General features: G+C 44.1%; 1 protein-coding gene across 1 annotated transcript; it reads right to left on the bottom strand.

Moving 5' to 3' along the window:
- Positions 1 to 208: 208 nt before the first annotated feature.
- LOC120738400 (scavenger receptor cysteine-rich type 1 protein M160-like) lies at positions 209 to 10,413 on the bottom strand. The gene is made up of 10 exons (XM_040039611.1): positions 10,312 to 10,413; positions 9,219 to 9,248; positions 8,839 to 9,126; positions 7,512 to 7,817; positions 7,158 to 7,439; positions 4,432 to 4,737; positions 4,078 to 4,359; positions 2,926 to 3,255; positions 1,520 to 1,611; positions 209 to 1,432 (listed from the first exon to the last, which is right to left on the bottom strand). Exons 1-10 carry the CDS (start codon positions 10,349 to 10,351, stop codon positions 1,316 to 1,318), a joined length of 2,073 nt encoding a protein of 690 aa, XP_039895545.1. The 5' UTR covers positions 10,352 to 10,413; the 3' UTR covers positions 209 to 1,315.
- Between the last annotated feature and the right edge of the window lie 12,266 nt (positions 10,414 to 22,679).

Raw genomic sequence — 22,679 nt, 5'->3', positions numbered from 1 at the left:
AATCTGTGTGTACAGTAAACAACAATAGAGATGAAGTAGAAGAAACTCTGCTCATTTTAAACTCTGTGTCTGTCCTGAAGGGGGCGTCAGTGCTCGTCCAATCACAAGGCTGCGTGTCAGGTGGCTGCTGTGGGGGAAAAAAACACCTGAAGTTTTATCTGCTTTATTTTATTGCCCGAGAATGTAGAGAAAAGAATGAGAAATGTTTTCTATCAGGCTGCAGAAATATAATAAACACTGAACACACTCAGCCACACAGTCCTGCTCTGTTATTACAAGGAAAGGTGGAGCACGGGTGGGGGTGCATGTGAGTGTTTGAATGTAAGCTTGTTTCTTTTACCTTCTCTGTAACACGGCTGCTGACGAGGATCAAATCAATCAACTAGAAAATCAATGAGAAAAGGCACTATTGAAAGTTAATGGTGTGCTGTCCTCACCCTCAGGTTCCTGGTTTTCACCAGCGAGCTAACAATGCTCCAGTAATCAGACTCATTTTCCTTTTTTGTGCTGATTTATTGAATAATGGCCTCTGACCTTCTCTTTGACCACTGTAAAACTGAAAACATACAAAATATTGTATTAGCTAACTAACATTGCAAACTAGCTTGTTACGAGCTTACTGCAAGCTAACAAGATAAAACTTTCATCCTCAATTAAACAAAGTTTTAAACCATTTTTAAACACAACAAGAGACAATTATTATTTAATCATCACTCATACTTACGGACAAATCTCGTCCGAAGCAACATTTTCAGCTTGGAACGATAATGCTTCAGCATTACGTTCAGCCATCTTGGATTTTCCGCTTCCTCTATTTTTTTTTTTCCAAAGTAATCAAAATAATATTACAAATCAGCCACTAGAGGGGGCTCTAGGGCAGATTACTAAACTGTATTATCCAGCGTAACATATAAAAGGCAGAACAAATATCCTTTATTTATATAAAGTTCTGCCAGGAGAGCAGACTCTGCTCCACACTGGAGCCTTCACTTCTCCATAGAGCGCCCCCCGGAGGAGCGAAGGAGGCCCACAGCCAAGCTCCCTACAGACCACCTCTGCATCCTGCAGGTCAAGCTTCACGCACTGAGGACCATCTCTGGTTACACTTCCCTGCAGTCAGTGTTGAACAGCAGGTACATTAGGGGCCAGTTTCTGTGTAAAAATGTGATTAAAAACCTGAAACACTTTGATGGTTTTGGTCTTTTCATGCTGGCAGTAAGAAAACAACCGAATCATTCCAGCCTGACTGATTAACAGAATCTTTGGTAGAAAGAAAGTAAAATCTGTGACTGAGGTGATGGATGAGCTGAGAACTTCATCTGGATATGAGATGAGCTCCTTCCTCTTCAGCCGGCCCTTCTTCAGCTGCACCAACACCAAAGTTAACCATCTTGTTGTTCTCCGGTCTGCCCAGCTTCTGCCCCCTGCTGCCCTGGAGGGACATAAGCACACATAGATCAGACTGACTGCATCGCTCCTCTCTCAGGGCTTCGTTCTCTGATGCAAACGTGTTCAGTACCTTACAGTAGAAATACAGGACAACGTTCTCCAACAGCAGGATCAGTGGCAGGACGAGCGCTCTGATGATGAAGCCTGTGGGATCTGGATGACCTGCGGGATCGAACACATTCACAGTCATCACGAGTCAAACAGCTGCCATTAAACACAAACTGCAGAGAAATCTGTGAACATCGTTTATCTGGACCTGAACCTCTGCTCTGAGGACAAACCCCTTTAAACCCCTCTGAGAATAATCTGTGACTGGAGCCTGCACAAGTTAAACTGAGTTTAGTGATACTTAAAAGTCAGAAAATGTTTTTCATCAATTAAAGACATAAAAAGCTGATTAGCCATGTGGATAAAATACATATATCCCTTCATTTATCGTCTCTTCCAACCATCCATGTAACATCAGGTGTTTCAGATCAGGTCATTGGTATTTAGGGAGTGATGCCTGTGACACTGAGGACCTGCTGTTGTCATTGGTGTTGAAGTTGTCTCATCATTATCTACACAACATTCTCTGGGGTTCGGGGTATGTCTGGTATTACATTTTAAAGGTACCAGGAGTGATCAATCGGTGTATTTTGTGGAAATCAAGCAGCTGCTTGTTTCTGGTTAATCCTTATTGAGGCAAAAAGCTGTCTCCAAAACCCCCCACACCTCATTCCTGGATCTGCCAGTAACTCTACAGCTGTTAGTGTCAAAGTGATGCAATCATATTGAGCTTGTACACATTTAACCGGCACAGCAGACACACCAGGAAAATCCTTTATGGCCCAAGAAAAACTACAAACTACAGTTGGTTGGTCAACATCCAATCAAAGAGAAATAATTTGCTTTAGATAGACAAATCAAAGATGAAATGTTTGGCTACAGTAACTGTAGAGACATTTAGAACAAACCAATGGCAGACGTTAAAAAACAAACCATCAAACAGGCAGAACTATGCTGGTGTGTTGTTGCTTCACAGCATCAGAGATGGAGAGACTTCACTGATTCGACTCTGAACTGCAACATAATGATGACACATCTGTCTTAAAACTGAACAAGGACTAGATGAGTCGATGGGATAATGATCCTCAACACATGAACACATTCACCAATAAGTGACTCAGAAAGAAGAATTAGAGGAGGAAGGAGTCAACGCCCAGTTCAGCTGAATCCCGCTGGAGTGTTGTGTGACGAAGCAGGTGGCACACGCAGGAAAACCACCCAGAAACAACATTCTGGCTTAAACAGCAGTCCAGATGTTAACAGGATGTGCCTGGGATGACTGATGTTTTTGATTTGTCGCTGTGTAAATGAAATAGTTTCAGAGAACCGGCGTTACTGTGGTAACCATTCATACTCTGCTCTTCACTGTTTCTTGCTGCAAACCTTTCAAAGTTAGATTTTACAGAAAATGTCTCTGCTTCAGCTCACCTGAGACAGTCACAGACAGCTGGCGGCTCTCAGAGGAGAAGTTGTGAGAAAAAACATAAACACGATAAAAGCAGCTGTAGTTTCCTTGGTGGGCGGGCTCTGTGACAGGAAACAGGAAGTGGGCAGAGTGATTGACAGCTGGCTGGGTGTAGTTGTATGCTGTGTTGGAGGAAGTGAAGGTGAGCTGGAAGGAGCCTCCTGGGAACTGTGGCTGGATGGAGCAGCTGATGGTCAAGCTAGAGCCCCTGGACACCCGAAGCCCCTGCTGCTGTGCCTCGGAGACCCCGTCCATGGAGGCGGGGACAATAATGCTTGGCTGAGCCAGCAGGTCTGTAAATGAACAGAGACCATGACAGGTGAGGTTATCATCAGAGGCCTTATGGCAAACAAAACAGCCTCTGAACAGGAGCAGCAGCGAGCTGAGCGACGACGGACTGTAAACTGAGATACTGGATCCACCTTCAGGACCTCCACAAACCCAGTCACACAACTTCCTCCAGATGTTTGTTGAACATCAGCAGTTTATGGAAAGACTGAAGTTTGCAAAAAGTTAAACCTTTCTTTGTCACAGATCGTGACTGTGAAGAGAAATGAAACACAGCCCCTTAAATATTCTCAGGGGTAACTCATAAGTAATGATTAGGAGTTTTCAGATCTTTTAAAACATTTTCATGTACTTCGTTCTCATGAGAACATTTCTCCTTGCTGAAGTGATTTATTCGTAGCTGTCTGGTCTACGCTGCTATAAGCTTTTGCTTGGTTAACTGCATGCAGACGACTGCTGAGTGTGACAGAAAGAGCAGCAGCAGTAAAACGAGTTAATGGGATCATTAAAGGTTTGTTTATTTGTAAGTACTAACGTCAGGTACTGTTAGCTAGGTTAAGTAGGTCACATACCAGCAAATTTCAACCTGAGTATTGTTCGGCAGTTCTTTTGCCTCCTCCATAGACTCTAGTGTTCAAATGTACAACTTCGTAAGAGTTTGCAGCTGGTTACATAAACTTTCTTGGTCTCGGTGCTTAAATGTTCCCTTCATAACTCTTTAAAATGAACTAAATCTATGTCTTCCACTAACAATCACTTCCTTCGTGTCACACCTTCAACTATTTCCCCCCGTTGTTTTTCACAAACTGTGTAATTGATGGGCTTACCTGAACAGGTGACACTGAGCACAGAGGAAGAGTAAGATGGTTCTACACATTCCCTTAGGGAAGATCTCAGCTTGAAACAATCAGGATTGATCTTCAACACAAATCTGTATGTGGACTTTTTTTGTCCAATAGAAACAGCAGAGCCACAGTCCAGATGTTCACAGACAACAGCTGCTGGTTTCATGGTCCAACCATTGTCATCCACTGGTCTCCATTCTCCCAGGTGTTTCACCTCCAGTGTACCTGCACAGCGACTGGCTCCTCCCACCAACCTGACAGGCTCTGACAGAAAGCAGAGAGTCATCAGTGAGAGAACAAAGTGAGTTTGAGCCAAAGCTGCAGCTCCTCTTCTACCTGAGCAGGTGAGTCCAGCAGCTTTGCCAGGTGAGCAGCTGCTTCTAGCTGAGCCTGAGCTTCTACAGTCAAGGAGAGCAGACTCATGGCCTCCACACTGGAACTCTCTGCTCCACACTGGAGCCTCCGCTTCTCCATAGAGCGCCCCCTGGAGGAGCGAAGGAGGCCCACAGCCAAGCTCCCTGCAGACCACCTCTGCATCCTGCAGGTCAAAGTCATCTTCACACACTGAGGACCATCTCTGGTTAGACTTCACCTGCAGTCCGCCTGAACACAGACTGGAACCGTTCAGCAGCCTGACAGAGTCTGCAGAGATCAGAGATCCATAATGTTCATGTTTCTTAGACTGTCAGCTAGATAATCTGCACATCTGCAGATTGTAATAAGAAACTCAGAGTAAGAGCAAAGTGTTTTTGTTCTGGTACCCCAAAAGGTCGATTCTGTTCATCTGGATGTAGTGTTCAACCTTTTGGGATTTACTTAGCTGGATGACTGAGCATCAGGACTTTGGAGCAGGAAGATAACAATGAATTAGATTAACAACAAAAACTACAATAATATCCATTCTGTCTTAATTAGATCTGCATTTCTTGGTTAATAATTCAGTTACTGGAAGAATGGGGTCCGTACCCGCGTGCTGTGAGCTCACCGAGTACCGCATGGTTTATGGATATCACAACCAACAGCATCAGTTACATGCACAGGAGGTACAGAAAAAACCTTGCTGTGAGGTGACAGTGCGATGTGCCACTGCACCTCCACGTTGCACCAGTTTGTGGTGTGTGAATGTACAGTCCCGTTTAAAACCACTTGGAAAATGGCAAAAAAATCATTGGATTTGGATCAGGGGAACACGAGGGATGGTCCAAAAGTGTGATGGAAGAAGTCCTGCAGCATTGTCCTGTTGATAAACCCGGGCGTCACCACACAGACGAGCAGTGTTGGTCACGTTACTTGAAAAAAGTAATCAGTAAATAATTACTGATTACTTCCCCCAAAATGTAATCCCGTTACTTTACTGATTACTTATTTTCAAAGTAATTAGTTACTTTTTAAAAATATGATTTACAACCTGAAGAGGTGATAAAGCGATAGATCTTTCAGCCCAATTCTACTTTTTCTGCATAATCCATCATACAAAATGTAATCAAATGGAAAAGTCTCTTTTAGAAACTTGTTTCATTAGTTTTAATCTTTTAACTTTATGCATCAAGCAAAAATTCTCTGACTGGAAGAAATTAGTTTAACATTTAAACCTATTTTCTGCACATTCCAGCACATAAAATAAAATATTTTTTGTGTTTACACTCAGTCTTTCAAATAGATGCAAGTAAAACACAGCAGAAAATAAATAAAGTCAAAGACTCAGCGGTCCTGTTGCTCTATTTTCACCTGTAAAGCAGGAGTGGGGCAGGCGGAGGTTTGTCCTGGTGCAGGTGTGCCGCGGTCAGTGGAAGAATCCGTGAGTTTCTCTGTGAGTTTCCCATTACGTCGTAGCTACTCGGTGCTTGTTTGGAAGTTTAGGGGTTTTTTTCGCTGTAAAAAGAAGTTTTCTTCCCACGCACAGCGGACACTAATGTTTTTGTCACTTTTTATGGAATCAAACTCAAAGTAAGGTCAGTACTTCCACGCTTTAAACGCTGCACGCTCATACTCTCTCCCGCACTCGATATGTGATCCATTGTTGATCTGCACACAGCTGTTGTCACGAACGTCGCACTCGCTTACGTCACTGTCATGAGACATTCTCGCAAAAAAAATCAGTTTTAGTAACGCAGTAACGCGGCGTGCTTACAGGAAGGTAACAGTAATCTAATTACCTTTTTTGCAATAGTAATCCCTTACTTTACTCGTTACTTGAAAAAAGTAATCTGATTACAGTAACGCATTACTTGCAACGCGTTACTGCCCATCTCTGCAGACGAGGGTCCTCAGTCATGAGGGATGCTCTCTGCATAGCCACATGGCCAGCGGCTCCTGCGGCTCCGTTGTTCCACTGAAGGAAAAAGCACCCCAGACCATGATGGTGCCCCCCCCCCCCACTGTGGGCGTAGAAAACACCTCAGGTGGGATCTGCTTATCACGCCAGTAACTCTGGAAACCATCAGGACCATCAAGGTTACATTTGCTCTCATTGGAGAATAAAACTTTCCTCCACCTTTCAGTGTCCGATGTTTGGTCCAAACGGTCATTTCTGTGGTGTCCAAGGAGACGAGGCCTTTGAAGGCGTTTTTTGTTTTTTAAGGCCCTTCAGTCTCAGATGTCGTCTGATGGTTGCTGGCTGCAGTCGGCTCCAGTAACGGCATTGATTTGTGTTGAGAATCGTCCAGTGTCTTTACGGACAGCCAGTTGGATCCTCCGGCTCAGTGCTGGTGACATGTTTGGTGTTTTCCACTTGACTTTTTTGTTCCATAACCTTCAGGATCATTTAAGGAATTCCAAATGACCTTCTTACTGCGTCCCACCTCAGCTGCGATGGCGCGCTGTGAGAGACCCTGCTTATGCAATTTGACAAACCGACCACGTTCAAAAACAAAACTTTTTGGGAACAAGAGAAAATGACAGTGGGTCCTCTAAGCTAGCCAGTAATGCTCAAGCTTCTTCTCAAAGGGGTATCCTTCGGACACAGCAATGGTACCACCTATTTTCATTAGTCTAGATTGTATATCACCTGACATGGCTGCATATCTGTCTTCTAATAACATTTATGAAAGTGATGGCCTTACCTGAACAGGTGAGATCAAGGATAGAGGAGGAGGACCATGATATTGCACACTCCCTCAGAGGAGATCCAGACTGAACACAGTCAGGGTTGATCCTCCAAACAGATCCATATGACTTAAATATCAGTCCTACAGAAACAGCAGAGCCACAGTCCAGATGTTCACAGACAACAGCTGCTGGTTTCATGGTCCAACCATTGTCATCCACTGGTCTCCATTCTCCCAGGTGTTTCACCTCCAGTGTACCTGCACAGCGACTGGCTCCTCCCACCAACCTGACAGGCTCTGACAGAAAGCAGAGAGTCATCAGTGAGAGAACAAAGTGAGTTTGAGCCAAAGCTGCAGCTCCTCTTCTACCTGAGCAGGTGAGTCCAGCAGCTTTGCCAGGTGAGCAGCTGCTTCTAGCTGAGCCTGAGCTTCTACAGTCCAGGAGAGCAGACTCATGGCCTCCACACTGGAACTCTCTGCTCCACACTGGAGCCTCCGCTTCTCCATAGAGTGCCCCCTGGAGGAGCGAAGGAGGCCCACAGCCAAGCTCCCTGCAGACCACCTCTGCATCCTGCAGGTCAAAGTCATCTTCACACACTGAGGACCATCTCTGACTAGACTTCACCTGCAGTCCGCCTGAACACAGACTGGAACCGTTCAGCAGCCTGACAGAGTCTGCAGAGATCAGAGACGGCAGACACACAAGACAACGATGGCAGCAAACAACTATTCACTCATTCAGACTCACAACTCCAACATGAGTTCATCATTAACAACAGAATGTTATAGCAGCGCACGCTGGGCTCATGTCAGCATCACGTTTAGATTTTGTACGCAGATTTTTGAATAAAGCTTTGATTAGAAAATGTTCCAAAGCTATCGAAAGGATCAGGGCTGAGTACCCAGGGGGAAAGAGGCCATGTGACCATGTTTCTCTGGCCTCCTCTCATACACTACACAGCTCTTTCTCCTCTTGAGCTCATGATGAACAGGTTTCTATACAGAAACAGGATTGTGGCAGTCTGCATGTTACAGGTTGAGGCTGATTTAGAATGATACCGATTCATAAACATGGAGCTACGAACAAGTTTAAGTTTAATAAACTCCTACAGTGATCTTGCATGGACACTTTTTCAAATTCTTTTTGGCCTTTTACTTAGACAGTGAAGAGCAGACAGAGAGAGAGAGGGAACAACCCCTTTCCCCCATTCATTCAATATATTTTTGGTTTTCTTTAACGAAACTTTGCTGTGTCTGGTCTCATCATTCACACCATCTGGGCTCCATAGCACTTTTCCTTCTGCGCATCAGTCAGTTAAATTCACCCACTGCAGTAAAACTAGCCCTTAAATAACTTTGCATTACATGTGGCGAGTCGGCCTGATGTGTGAATGAATGGGTTTTGTGTTATTTAATTGGGTATTTTCTGTGTTTTGAAAGGTCTGCGACCAGAAAAACATGAAGTTTATTAAGAAAAGTGGTGTCAATGTTGCACATCCTGTCATTGTTTCAAAAGATTTCACCTGGCTGTGAAAAATGAAAAAAGGAACAAGCTAAAAAGACCAAATCAAACAGTAAAAACTGGAAACCAGCAGCTCAGAAACCCATCAAGCTGAAGAGGGAGCACCGACATGCTGGTTGGTGATTGGTCCAGAGAACTCCTGAAGTCCTGCTGGACAAAGTCTGCTGCACTTACCTAAACAGGTGAGATTGAGGATGGTGGTAGAGGGTAACAGTCGTAAACAGTCCCCCAACTTAGATCCGGACTGAAAGCAGTCAGGTCTGATCGACCATACGAGTCTCCGTGGGGACTTTCTCTCTTGTACAGAAACAGCAGAGCCACAGTCCAGATGTTCACAGACCACAGCTGCTTTCTTCAGGGTCCAGTTATAGAAGTCTACTGGTCTCCATTCTCTCACGTGCTTCATCTCCAGTGTACCTCCACAGTGACTGGCTTTTCCCACCAACCTGACTTCATCAGGCTCTGAACAGGAAGCAGAGTCATGAGTAAAGAAGGTCAAACGTTGCTGCTGATTCTGCGTTTGTGATTATTTATTTCTCTTTGACTCCGTTTACCTGCTGAACTCTGATTTCTCTCACTGATCCCTGAGGAGAAAATCAGAGAAGAGCCATTGATAAAAGTAACGCGTTACTGTAATCCGATTACTTTTTTGAAGTAACAAGCAATGTAAGGGATTACTATTGCAAACAAGTAATTAGATTACTGTTACTTTCGCATAAGCACGCTGCGTTACTGCGTTACTAAACCGTGATCAACAATGGATAATATGGAGCGATGGAGAGAGTACGGCTGTGCAGCGTTTAAAGCTTGGAAGTACTCACATTACTTTGAGTTTGACCCTGTAAAAGTGACACAAACATTAGCGTCCGCTGTTCCCTGCGTGGGAAGAAAACTTCTTTTTACAGCGAAAACCCCCTAAACATCCGAGCAAGCACCGAGTAGCTGCCAGGGAGAAGGATCCAGCTTCTATGCAAGGGGAGGGAGGGTCTAACAAATGCTGTGCCTTTAAAGTTGTGTTTTTATTATACTTGTTATACATTCCAGCCACCCATGTCTATGAACTATATAAGAAAAATGTGGAAACTTCTTCACAAATAAAATTTTAACCATTAGACAAAAAAGGACTCATAAATCATCTCACGTAATCAACGAGAGCGTGATGTAGACACAGTCTGCAGCTCTCCCTGAAACCTCCGGCACATTCTCACTCACAGAAACACATCTTTGGCAGTGATGCACAAGCTAACCACACAAGGTAAACACGCCCACAGCACAGAAAGGAAGTGTCACGAGACGTTCTCACACCTCGAGTTTTTTCTTACATTTAGTTTGGTGCTCTTCACATACTTAAATAATCAGGCCCCATCTTATCTTAATGACCTTGTAGTACCATATCACCCTATTAGAGCACTTCGCTCTCGCTCTGCAGGCCTACTTGTTGTTCCTAGAGTATTTAAAGTAGAATGGGAGGCAGAGCCTTCAGTTTTCAGGCCCCTCTTCTGTGGAACCAGCTTCCAGTTTGGATTCAGGAGACAGACACTATCTCTACTTTCAAGATCAGGCTTCAAACTTTCCTTTAAAGAGGAAGCTTTAATCAGTAAATCTAAATATTTACTGCAAACTCGTGTTGTTAAAGCCGAGTCCTACCTGAGCTCCACAGCAGCAGCAGCAGCAACAGGTGATCCATGTCCAGGCCAACGTGTCTCTGATCTGATCGTCACATGTGCCGTGCTCGCCGTATATCTGCAACAGGAAGAGGGGGAGCTTCACTCCTCTCTCTCTATGTTAGAGAATTGTGGATTAATATGGTTGTCGTTGTGCAGGGAGGCCAAGATGAGCAGATTTGTTTTCAGCTTTTAGTCGTTTTCCATTGCAAGCGTTTGGTTTTTAGATTTAGCACGAAAACCTTTGTTTTTACACCTGGTTGGTTGAAAGGTGGCGCCATGTATGGTGTAGCAGGAAATGTCACACACACACACACACTTACATGTGAGTGCATTAACTGTCATATGAGTAATGAGATGTATGTGTAACTGCTGTGAGGGGAGGCTTGAGTACAGAGTTGGCTGAGATCAGGTGAAGAGCTTACGAATCGAAGACCCTGTCCGGGCTCCATTGCAAGTAAAAACTTGAAGCGCTTTGTGTTTTGCTTTGTTCACAGTCGGACGGTCTCAGAGTCAGCAGCGTCTCTGTAAGACCCCACACTCTATTTGGCAGTTTTGGTTACGCAGAGAACCATCTTTCAGTTTAAAAACTATATTTCTATCTGTAAGCTCGGTTAGTTCTGCCTCTCGGTGTCAAATACAAACATCTGAGGGACTCATCATCTGTTAGCCTGAGTGAAAATCCAGCTCTGTTGAAGTGCCACGGACACCCAGAGAAACTGTGTCAACGGCGGTTTTATTCCATATTCATCCAGCCTGTTTTAAGCGTGGACACTGAAGCCTGCAGAGGCTTTGATGGTGCCCTCATCTCTGAGCACTGGTCACCTGATCCTGGGGTAAATTTGCTGGGACGTCCACTCCAGAGAAGATTCACAGTCATCTTGAATGTTTTCCTCTTGTTAATTCGTGTTAGTTTCTCAGACAGGGCTTGGGGTGGTTGCCTCTTGCTTTCGGGATTGGTGGGGGTCTGGGAGTGAGAGACTAGTTGAGGCTGCTTATCTTGCACCTTTGGGGTCACCCGTGGCATCTGGGTTGTGTTGGCCAGTGCCCTGCTTGGGATTCGGGTTGGTTCGTTGTCCCTTGGCTTCTGCGGTGTGCCGGGCCCTTCTCTCTGGGTGCCCTTACTATGTCTGTGGGGCTGGGACGTGCTGACTGGCTCTCTGTGGGGGCTTTGGACACTGGCGCAGACTTTCATGCATGTTTATCACACAGCACCCTGGTGCTCAGCTTCATGGTCTTTGCTACATGTCATTACCAGATGTGCAGCAGATGTGGGCGTCTGTCAGTGAGGTATAACCTGCGTCCTGCAGGTTCAGAGGGTCGAGGCTTTATTCTTCACTTTATAAAACGTTTTTCTCCATTAAAGTTGAAGTTGGGACTTTGTGTTCTTGATGTTTGCATTTCTGGAAAATGCAGCGGTCTGATATAAATCAGCTGCGCGTTAGAGGTGAGAGATGTGTGGTTGTGTTTCCATGACAAACAGGATGGACCGAGCAGGTCTTATCAGATTCATGCCGGCAGCTTCCTCTCATCGTTTCTGCTGTACGTGAAAACACACACTGAGTTACAGCTGCTGCCTATCATTATGTTACAGTTTTTTCTGATTGCTTAAGCACATTTTTTGTAACTATTGGCTAATTTTGCAAAACTCTTCACACAAATAAGAAAACCTGTCACCCAATAATCAAAACATTGTAGTTCTCTTGCAAAAGCGAACACAGCTAGATTAACTCTTCACACCTTCGTAAAAATGGTGTTTCCGTATCAAACAGTACACACAAGCCATCATCTACTAAGCACACAATGCGCCAACTGCACACTGATGGTATGAATACAAAACACATCTGGCTTTTGCTTTCTCTGTGCACAAGGTAGGCTATGTCAGTTTGAGCTCATACTTCTGTCATAGATCCATAAGCATAGAGGGATCCAAACTTCAAGTACTGGTGTTTATTCAAACACATCAAAACAAACACAAGTGTTTATTTCCAAGTATAGGATTATTTGCAATCGCCATAATGACTATATGGGTTACTTGGTCTGCAGTGAACATGCTTCCTCTGCCCCAGCATCTGGTCATCTAGCAATTCTGTAAAGTAACAATTTCAGTATTTTTACAGCAATGGTATTGGTGTGTTTCTCATTGGCATATGGCAGTGCTACAAATCTTTGTGCGAAGTGACTGTACTAACCGATTCTCATTTCAAGATGTCCTTATGATGCTTGCTACAGTGTAGCGGCTCGAGTTAGGCTGGACCTGTTGGCCAGCTACCCTCAGGGTCATTCCACGGTTGATTACATGGTCCACTATTGTAGCTCTGATGTCATCAGCAATTCAATTTCTTACTCTTCCTACCCTTCCTCTCCCCCCTCCTCATCTTCCTCTCCCCCCTCCTCGTCTTCCTCTTGCTCCTCCTTGTCCTTGTCGTCCTCTTCATCCTACTTCTTCACCTCCACGTCCTCTTCCTCGGCCTCCTCTACTTCTCACTCTTTCTGCTCCCTCCATTGTACTCCGCACACACAGCTTACCTGTATTATAGTGCTTAGGCTGATTGCAAAGTGAACTAATTATCTAAGAAAGTTTTCACATGTGAAAGTGTGCCAGACAGTTGGCAGATTAGTGTTAATGATAGCCATACATGTGTATACTTTTGCTAGGAGTGTGTTGGAAATTTGGTAATTGAGTGTTGTGCAGTGAATTGTGCCTACAGTTTTGCAAAGTGTGTGTTACAAAATTGCAAACTGAGTGCAAAGCAGTTTTTGTGCTTTTAGTTTTGCAAACTCAGTGAGTGGTTTTGCTATAAGTCTGAATAGTTTTAGAGATCGTGCTACAGGAATCACAGTTAGGGTTTAAGCATTCAGAAAAAACTGTAACTGCACAAAAAGCTCTTCCTCACATGTCAATAAGTTTTTTTGGACACCACTCAGACAGCCAGCAATTCAAGGAGAACGTGCGGCTCAACATGTCACTCCTGGTCTGATTGGGGAGGGAACCAGAGAAAACGTGGAACTGGGTGTTAACAGACCTCTCTGCATTGAATCATATCTGTTATTAACCTCTGTCTCTCTTCCACAGCATGTCTTTATCCTGTCTTCCTCCTCTCACCCCAACCAATCACAGCAGATGGCCCCGCCCCTCCCTGAGCCTGGTTCTGCTGGAGGTTTCTTCCTGTTAAAAGGGAGTTTTTCCTTCCCACTGTCGCCAAAGTGCTGCTCATAGGGGGTCATATGATTGTTGGGGTTGTTTGGTCTCTTCCTTACGATATAAAGTACCTGGTGATGGATGCTGTTATTTGCCGATAAATGAATACAATCAAGTTAAGTCAGCTTTATTTATATCGCAAACTTAAAAGACATCAAGTGTCAGCAAAAGAAACAAGTAAAATAAATGAGGTAAAAAAAAAAAAAGACTATTACAAAACGTGCATATATATATACACACAGAGACAAACAGACCCTTACAGTTGTTGCCTGTTGCTTGAACACTATAAAGCCATGCTTAGACTAAAGTAACACAACTTGAAGCTTTTGTTACCAGACCTCAAACACATGTACTCATACCTTAAACAAAAGCGCTGCTTTGCACCCTAGTTGCAATTATGCAACACACATGGTCCTGCATGCTACACTCCATTTCATACATAAGACACTTCACTCACAAAATGAAATTTCAGGGTGCCATTTGGAAAACACATGTATCCAAAATACAAAACACATCGGGTAATTGCAACCACTCAAATACACACCTGAAGGCACTTACTTGCAAAACTAAACACCAATTAGCCAACTACAAAAAGCCCTCAGTTCAGCCAATTCAAGAACTTTGCAAGCATGGATGGAGGGAGAGCAGGAGGAGGAGGAGGAGGAGGCCGAAGAGGCCATGCACGGACCCATATTTCTAATGATATAAGAGCAACTTTGGTGGACCATGTCATCAACCACGGCCTGACTATGAGGGAAGCTGGGCAGAGAGTCCACCCACATCAAAGCCGCTTCACAGTGGCATCTGTAATAAGAACATTCAGACTAGAAAGCAGGTCTGTCTTCACCTCTCTGCCTTCTACTCTACTCAGATGGTTTTCATAGCACTGTTCTACAGTTACCATATCAAGTGTACAGGGTATTGCAGGGTGCTAATGCTGCTTTTGCAGCCAAAGTGGTAGTTTCTGTGAAACATACCATGATTACTTATATTGAAGTACAGTGTTGTACAGTGGATGATACAGTATATACAGTAAAGTAAGCAAACCGATGACAATATGTGGTTGTATTTCTCTAGAATGACTCGAAGACCTTCTGGGGCAGGATGCCAACGCCTGTTCACACAACAGCAGGAACTCGCCGTCGTGGACCTAGTGAGGGCAGACAATGCCATCCGTCTCCACCAGCTACGAAAGCAAATACTTGCAGACAGGCGAGTGTTCAGCAACATAAACCATGTGAGCATCACCACCATCAGACGCATCTTGGGAAAACACAGCATCACCATGAAGCAGCTCTACAGAGTCCCATTTGAGAGGAACAGTGACGGGGTCAAAGGACTCCGAGCTGAATATGTACGGGTACGTGTAACTGTCCTTTACATGGACAATACAGTATTGGTGAAGTCCAGTAGCAGCTGAATATGTACCATATCAGTACCACATGGATCCATCCTGAGAGCTACACAGGTACCTGTGTGATGGGGTGAGGGTGCTGTATGTGTAGCACTGTAGTGCAGTAATATGTTCTCTTTGTTTTACAGAGAATCTTGGCCATGGATGGAGCTGCACAGCCTCATGAATTCATTTTCATTGATGAAGCTGGATTCGACCTGTGCGAAACAAGACGACGGGGTCGTAATGTAATTGGCCAAAGGGCAGTTGTGCACGTCCCAGGGCAGCGCGGGGGAAACATCACATTGTGTGCCGCCATAAGCCTTCGAGGGCTTCTGCATCATCATGGAATACTAGGTCCATACAATAGCCAACATATACTCACATTTCTAGATGCTCTCCATGATATAGTTGTACAGAACAGACCAGATCAGCCCAGGTTTGTGGTGATATGGGATCATGTCAGTTTCCATCGGCTGCTCTGGTCCAGGCCTGGTTCTCCAACCACAGTCAACTTGAAGTGGTATACTTGCCCCCTTACTCACCATTTTTAAACCCTATAGAGGATTTTTTTTAGGCTTGGAGATGGCGTGTATATGACCGCCAACCACATGCCCGCATGCCTCTTCTGCAGGCAATGGAACAGGCCTGCGGCGACATTCAGGTGACAGCAATCCATGGATGGTTTCGACATGCAAGAGGATATTTTCCCCGGTGCCCAGCGGGAGAAGACATTGCTTGCGATGTTGATGAGGTCCTGTGGCCAGACCCCAACAGACGGCGGGATCCATGAGCCCACATATGCACAATTGTCATGATGTTTTGTGTTTACAGTATTGTCAAGAGATTTATTCTAAATGACACTCTTCAGCTGAGAGTCTAAGAGTGAAGACACACACACGCTGCAGGTTTTACTTGCAAGGGCAGTCACAGAGCGCTCACACGAGAGTGGGGGCCCTGTGATCAGCGCTCTGTTCTTGCACTTGTCTTTATTTATATACAAAAATAATACAACAGTGAATACGTCTGTTCATAGACAGAGGAATGTTAGTGCGTATGCTGGTGTATATGTGTGTGATTCTGAAGGACGCGGCTCCTCTTCCTGTTAGGGAGCGAAGAGAAGAGTGTCCAGCTCTCCTCTTCCTGCTACGGAGTGAAACTGCTTGTTAAGCTCTTATCTAGCAGGTACTGCTCCTTCCCTGCATTTAGGTTTTGACAGCAGAGTTTCAGTTTGGCACAGATGTGAACGGTATATTTCCCAGTGTTGTGTCATGTTTACTTGTGTTTAGAGTTTTGGCACAATGAGCGAAGTTTTTCAAAATGTGTTCAAGCAACGGGCAAAAACTGTAAATACAAGTAGCGCAGATATCACACTTTATAATGGTTATAATGGTTATAATGGTAAAATCTCTGGGTCAAAGGGAGTCTGAACAAAATGTCCTGAAGTAGATGTTTGAATCAGTAGTAGGATAATACGAACATGATTTAATCTTTTTAAACAACAGATATTTTTCCTGTAAAAATTTGAACACGACAGTTGATCTTCAAATTTCCAAAGAGGAAGAATTTTTAAAAGAGGGAAGACTGGTCTCAGAGCGGCGTTGGAGAAAACCCCGTCACCTCTCGATTATAACTGGGAGAGTGGATCCAGTAAAAGCATCTGAAATTCAATCAAATTGAATTTATTGGGCATGGAGCTCAGAAAATCCTGAGAGGTGTATGGATATATTTATGATTCAGGTATTTTAATTTAGGTAAGAAAACTACTGAATCATTCCAGTCTGCTTAAAAACAGCTTCCTTCATTAACTTTGACATAAACCCGTCTGTGATCATCTGTTACAGTTTTTTCTGAATGCTTAAGCACATTTATTGTAACTATTGGCTAATTTTGCAAAACTCTTCACACAAATAAGAAAACCTGTCACCCAATCATCAAAACATTGTAGTTCTCTTGCAAAAGCGAACACAGCTAGATTACAGTTTTTGCCCACTGCTTGAACACATTTTGCAAAACTCCGCTCTCTGTGCCAAAACTGTACACACAAGTACACATGACACAACACTGGGAAATATACCATTCACATCTGTGCCAAATTGAAACTCTACCCCCAAAACCTAAACTCTGCTGTCAAAACCTGACATTCCTTTGTCAAAATGTAACTCTGTTGACAAAATGACACATACTTGCATCATATGCAAACACTGACAGATCAGGGGGAACACACTAGTCTTCTACATATAAAACACTGCAGTCCTTGAATTCCATTGTTTATTCAGAAGGCACATTTACAGGAGACACATTTTCAAACAACCAAAAACGCAAATAGGCCTACTCAATATTGTACATTGCAGTACCATGAATTCAGATAAAGCAAAAAAAACAACAACAACAACACAATAATACTGCAATAGAAAAAACACTATACTGTAAACACAAAAAACCATGACAATTGTGCATATGTGGGCTCATGGATCCCGCCGTCTGTTGGGGTCTGGCCACAGGACCTCATCAACATCGCAAGCAATGTCCTCTCCCGCTAGGCACCGGGGAAAATACCCTCTTGCATGTCGAAGCCATCCATGGATTGCTGTCACCTGAATGTCGCCGCAGGCCTGTTCCATTGCCTGCAGAAGAGGCATGCGGGCATGTGGTTGGCGGTCATATACACGCCATCTCCAAGCCGAAAAAAATTCCTCTATAGGGTTCAAAAATGGTGAGTAAGGGGGCAAGTATACCACTTCAAGTTGATTGTGGTTGGAGAACCAGGCCTGGACCAGAGCAGCCGATGGAAACTGACATTATCCCATATCACCACAAACCTGGGCTGATCTGGTCTGTTCTGTACAACTATATCATGGAGAGCATCTAGAAATGTGAGTATGTGTTGGCTATTGTATGGACCTAGTATTGCATGATGGTGCAGAAGCCCTCGAAGGCATATGGCGGCACATAATGTGATGTTTCCCCCGCGCTGCCCTGGGACGTGCACAATTGCCCTTTGGTCAAGTACATTACGACCCCGTCGTCTTGTTTCGCACAGGTCAAATCCAGCTTCATCAATGAAAATGAATTCATGAGGCTGTGCAGCTCCATCCATGGCCAAGATTCTCTGTAAAACAAAGAGAACATATCACTGCACTACAGTGCTACACATACAGCACCCTCACCCCATCACACAGGTACCTGTGTAGCTCTCAGAATAGATCCATGTGGTACTGATATGGTACATATTCAGCTGCTACTGGACTTCACCAATACTCTATTGTGAATGTAAGGGACAGTTACACGTACCCGTACATATTCAGCTCGAAGTCCTTTGACCCTGTCACTGTTCCTCTCGAATGGGACTCTGTAGAGCTGCTTCATGGTGATGCTGAGTTTTCCCAAGATGCGTCTGATGGTGGTGATGCTCACATGGTTTATGTTGCTGAACACTCGCCTGTCTGCAAGTATTTTCCGTCGTAGCTGGTGGAGACGGATAGCATTGTCTGCCCTCACTAGGTCCACGACGGCGAGTTCCTGCTGTTGTGTGAACAGGCGTTGGCGTCCTGCCCCAGAAGGTCTTCGAGTCATTCTGGAGGAATACAACCACATATTGTCATCGGTTTGCTTATTTTTCTTACAGTACTTTACTGTATGTACTGTGTCATCCACTGTACAACACTGTACTTCAATATAAGGAATCAGCCACTTTGGCTGCAAAAGGAGCATTAGCACCCCGTACACTTGATATGGTAATGTGATATACTGTAGAACAGTGCTATGGAACCATCTGAGTAGAGCAGAAGGCAGTGAGATGAAGACAGACCTGTTTTCTAGTCGGAATGTTCGTATTATAGATGCCACTGTGAAGCAGCTTAGATGTGGGTGGACTCTCTGCCCAGCTTCCCTCATAGTCAGGCCGTGGTTGATTACATGGTCCACCAAAGTTGCTCTTATATCATCAGAAATATGGGTCCGTGCATGGCCTCTTCGTTGTCCTCCTCCTGCTCTCCCTCCATCCATGCTTGCAAAGTTCTTGAAATGGCTAAACTGAGGGCTTTTTGTAGTTGGCTAATTGGTGTTCGGTTTTGCAAGTAAGTGCCTTCAGGTGTGTATTTGAGTGGTTGCAATTACCTGATGTGTTTTGTATTTTGGATACATGTGTTTTCCAAATGGCACCCTGAAATTTCATTTTGTGAGCGAAGTGTCTTATGTATGAAATGGAGTGTAGCATGCAGGACCATGTGTGTTGCATAATTGGAACTGGGGTGCAAAGCAGCGCTTTTGTTTAAGGTAGGGGTACATGTGTTTGAGGTATGGTGACAAAAGCTTCAACTTGTGTTACTTTAGTCTAAGCATGGCTTTATAGTGTTCAAGCAACGAGCAAAAACTGTAAGTATCAATCAAACCAGATGGGGACATCTTTGACCCCTGAGGACCACCGCTGTGTGGAAATCAGGAGGACATTATGAGGGTTAAGTTGCTGTCTTCCATGTGTTATATTCTTTCAATCTGTCTCTCAGGGTCAAGTTTGCATCTTCTCCCAGCTGTGCCTCCCTCCTGTTTCCCATTCGCTGATTAGGTCTCTGTGTATTTAAGCCAGGGGTGGGCAACTCCAGACCTGCAGGGTTGGTGTCCTGCAGGTTTTAAATGTATCCTTGAACCAACACAGCTGTAGTGATGGGCAGATGAAGCTTCATGAAGCACTGAAGCACTGAAGCTTTTCATCCAGTTGGTTCATCCCAGCACAGAGCTTCTTGAAGCTTCATGTGCTCTAGTAGGACACCTACTGGACGTAAAAATATTAGTTGGCATGAATTTGAAGAGTGTGGCCTTTTGCACACAGCCTGTCAACAACAAAAGGAGTGTGTAAAACATGTATATTGTAGTGATGCAGTATACTGTGTATATTTATAGTGGCAGTATGGAAAATGATATTTGGAAATGCTTAAAATGGAAATGATCATTTACTGTGAGGTGAGGTGTGGTTGGGGTGTGGACAGTGGTTGTGCTTTTGTAACGTTGAGGTATGGACAGCTACACACTGAGGCGTCAGTCCTGCCTGTTCACATTTTATTCTGTAAAAACTAAATTTTCACTGCTTTTATGACCTTTTTAGTGGGGAGAACATAGCTAGGATTTAACGATTTAACAAATCTTTTGAATCCTTTGTCCTCCACAATGCTAAATGGCTGGGAGTCCTCAATCACCATGCCAACCAGGTCTTCATCTATTTGAGATTGTTCTCCTGAGGAAAGACAATAAAGACAAAGCACAAATATAAATATCACACACGTAACTTATTACAGTTGTATAATATTGTTATATCATTTAGTAACATTACTGCATGCTATATTATCATGGCATTTGATGGCTCAGCTGGTCTTGCTCCACAATCGGTGTTCCCCTTATTCTCATGCACAGCTCTGTAGTGCCTAAGCATGGATGAGGTGTTGTTGTTATAGCCCAGCTCCCTGGCACATAGCAAACACTTCACCTTGTACAAAAGTACAGACAGCTTAACATAAATTGTATTGCACCATCAGTATTATGAAAATACATCTTCTGTAGAAATTTACATACCTTGTTGGGAGGAATACAATCAAAATGTTCCCACACAGGGGAGGACATCCTCCTCTTCTTAGCTGGCTCCATTCTCTCCTGACTTTCTCTCCTCACTCTCATAAACCTCCAAACTGTCTCCAAACTCTCACTAACAACTCTCCATCAAACACCCACATTTTGAATGAAGTCTGAGGGGTTTATATCGCTGTCATATCTCGCGGCAAAGTTCGAACCACTTCATGAACCAGTCACGTGGTACAGCCGGGCAGCGAGGCTTCGGACGTCATCATTTTGGGTCCTTTTTCCTGCCTGCCTGCCACACAGCCTATCATGAGAGAAACATCACTGTGTCCCGGCGAATTGTGCCCCCTAGTGGTGATAACTAAAATACTGCTTCTCAGTTAACAATAATAATAATGCGATCAACACATTTTACAACTTGAGTACACATCTCAACGTTTAGCCGTTACAACGATGAATCCTGTCCCCACTTAGATCAGAGAGGACATAGTGTGATTGAACTGACGTCGATCAGCCTTCCCGTCTCTGTCACACATAACCTGTGTGTGTCCGACTTTTACTCTACATGTTGCAACATTTGGACGCCATATAAAAGGTTAAAAACTAAGATTTGTATTCAGATCTTTACCTTAATACATCATAATGTGACAAAGACAGTCACAAATGAAAACACAACTCTGGATTTGGTTAAAACAACATCAGAGCCTTAACATAGACCCTGTAACCACAAAAACCATGACATCAGTAAATCCAGTTACCTATGCACATCTGTAAATGGAGTCTGAATCAGAAGTCACACCCTTAGATGGGGCACATCAGCTCATCTCCTTTAGTTCCTCTTACAGTGTTTCCACATGAGAACAGCGAGCAATAAAAAAGAAGAAGAAATCTGATTAAAGCTGTGGGCAGGAAACGAAAGGCCAGAAAAACAGCTTCGAAGAGAGCACGGCTTCCTCTCTTGTGACATTCAAGGTGTCTTCATATTATTATTGTTTCTTCATAAAAGGTTTTGACACTTTTTTTGTTTCCCTTAATACAAAAATAACCACAGTAACAAAAACAGTGCAGGTGTTTTTAAAAATCAGAGAAACTAACACGCGTTTAGTCATTTCTCCTGTCATAACACTGGGTACAGATCAAGTTCAATATGAAGACTTGGAGAAAAAGTTCAGAAAGTTTATTTACAATAAACTCGATGAGACGGTGACTGAAAGGCTTCAGGTAACAGCCAGCAGGTGAGTTTGTTACTTCCAGGTGTGCAGAATCCAGGAGGCCCCACCTCCAGCACTGTGACGCATCCTCATCAGGGTTTTCTCAGAGCGAGCTCCTGACAAAGTTACCTTTAGACGACTGAAAGTGATGTGTTTCAAAATAACTGAAGAAACGAATAAAACTAAAACCTTGTTTAGTCGCCGTCTCTCGTTTTGAGCTTCTGTCTGTATGTTTAATCAACTCTTTCTGTGACGTTTGTGTCCATAAGTGCCAAATCAGCTCAGCAGCAGCTGCCAAATAAGTAATAAAACATTTAATGTTTCAGGTGAGCAGCTGAGGTCTTATTGGATCAGACTAGTTACTTTAACTAGCAGAATTAACAACATCCCACATGAAAGAGCGGAAAGAAAAGAACTGCGCATCGGGGTGACTGCAGAGCAGGTCATCTACTAATGGGAAAGTTGGTAGTTTGATCCCTGGGTCCTCCTCCAGCATGCCTCGGGCAAGATCCCATGAATGAGCTCAGTTTACATGCATTCAGTTAGTGGCGCAGAAAATGTAGAAGATTGTTAGGTAGGTGTCGAGCTCGAGGCCTGCGGGCCACATCCGGCCCGGCGCAGTGTTATAACTGACCCCTGAGATCCTTAGCTGCCTTACCAAACGACAGGCCAGCCGTCATCATTCCCACGTCGATGACGTCAGATTAGTGACGCGTCTATTCATGTATTCAACCTTAATTTCAAGTCAGAACGAGCCGTTAGCGATGGCCACGAGACAAGTTGATTCTGAAAACAGAGCCTTTCGGACCCAGCGGGAGGTTTATTACATGCTGACTGAAACCTGTGTGTCTTACACGTGGAGCTAAACTCAAGGGTTGAAGAGGAACCTGACGTCACCACAGCCGTGACAGTTTCATTGTGGCAGAGGAGCCACGAGCTGCATGACGAACGTGAGTCCAGACAAAAAGACGGCG

This window comes from Simochromis diagramma, unplaced genomic scaffold, assembly GCF_900408965.1.
Source record: "Simochromis diagramma unplaced genomic scaffold, fSimDia1.1 OVJJ01000031.1, whole genome shotgun sequence".
Classification (NCBI taxonomy): Eukaryota; Metazoa; Chordata; class Actinopteri; order Cichliformes; family Cichlidae; genus Simochromis; species Simochromis diagramma.
The sequence above is the reverse complement of the archived record's forward strand: the minus strand, read 5'-3'. Positions and strand labels throughout refer to the sequence as shown.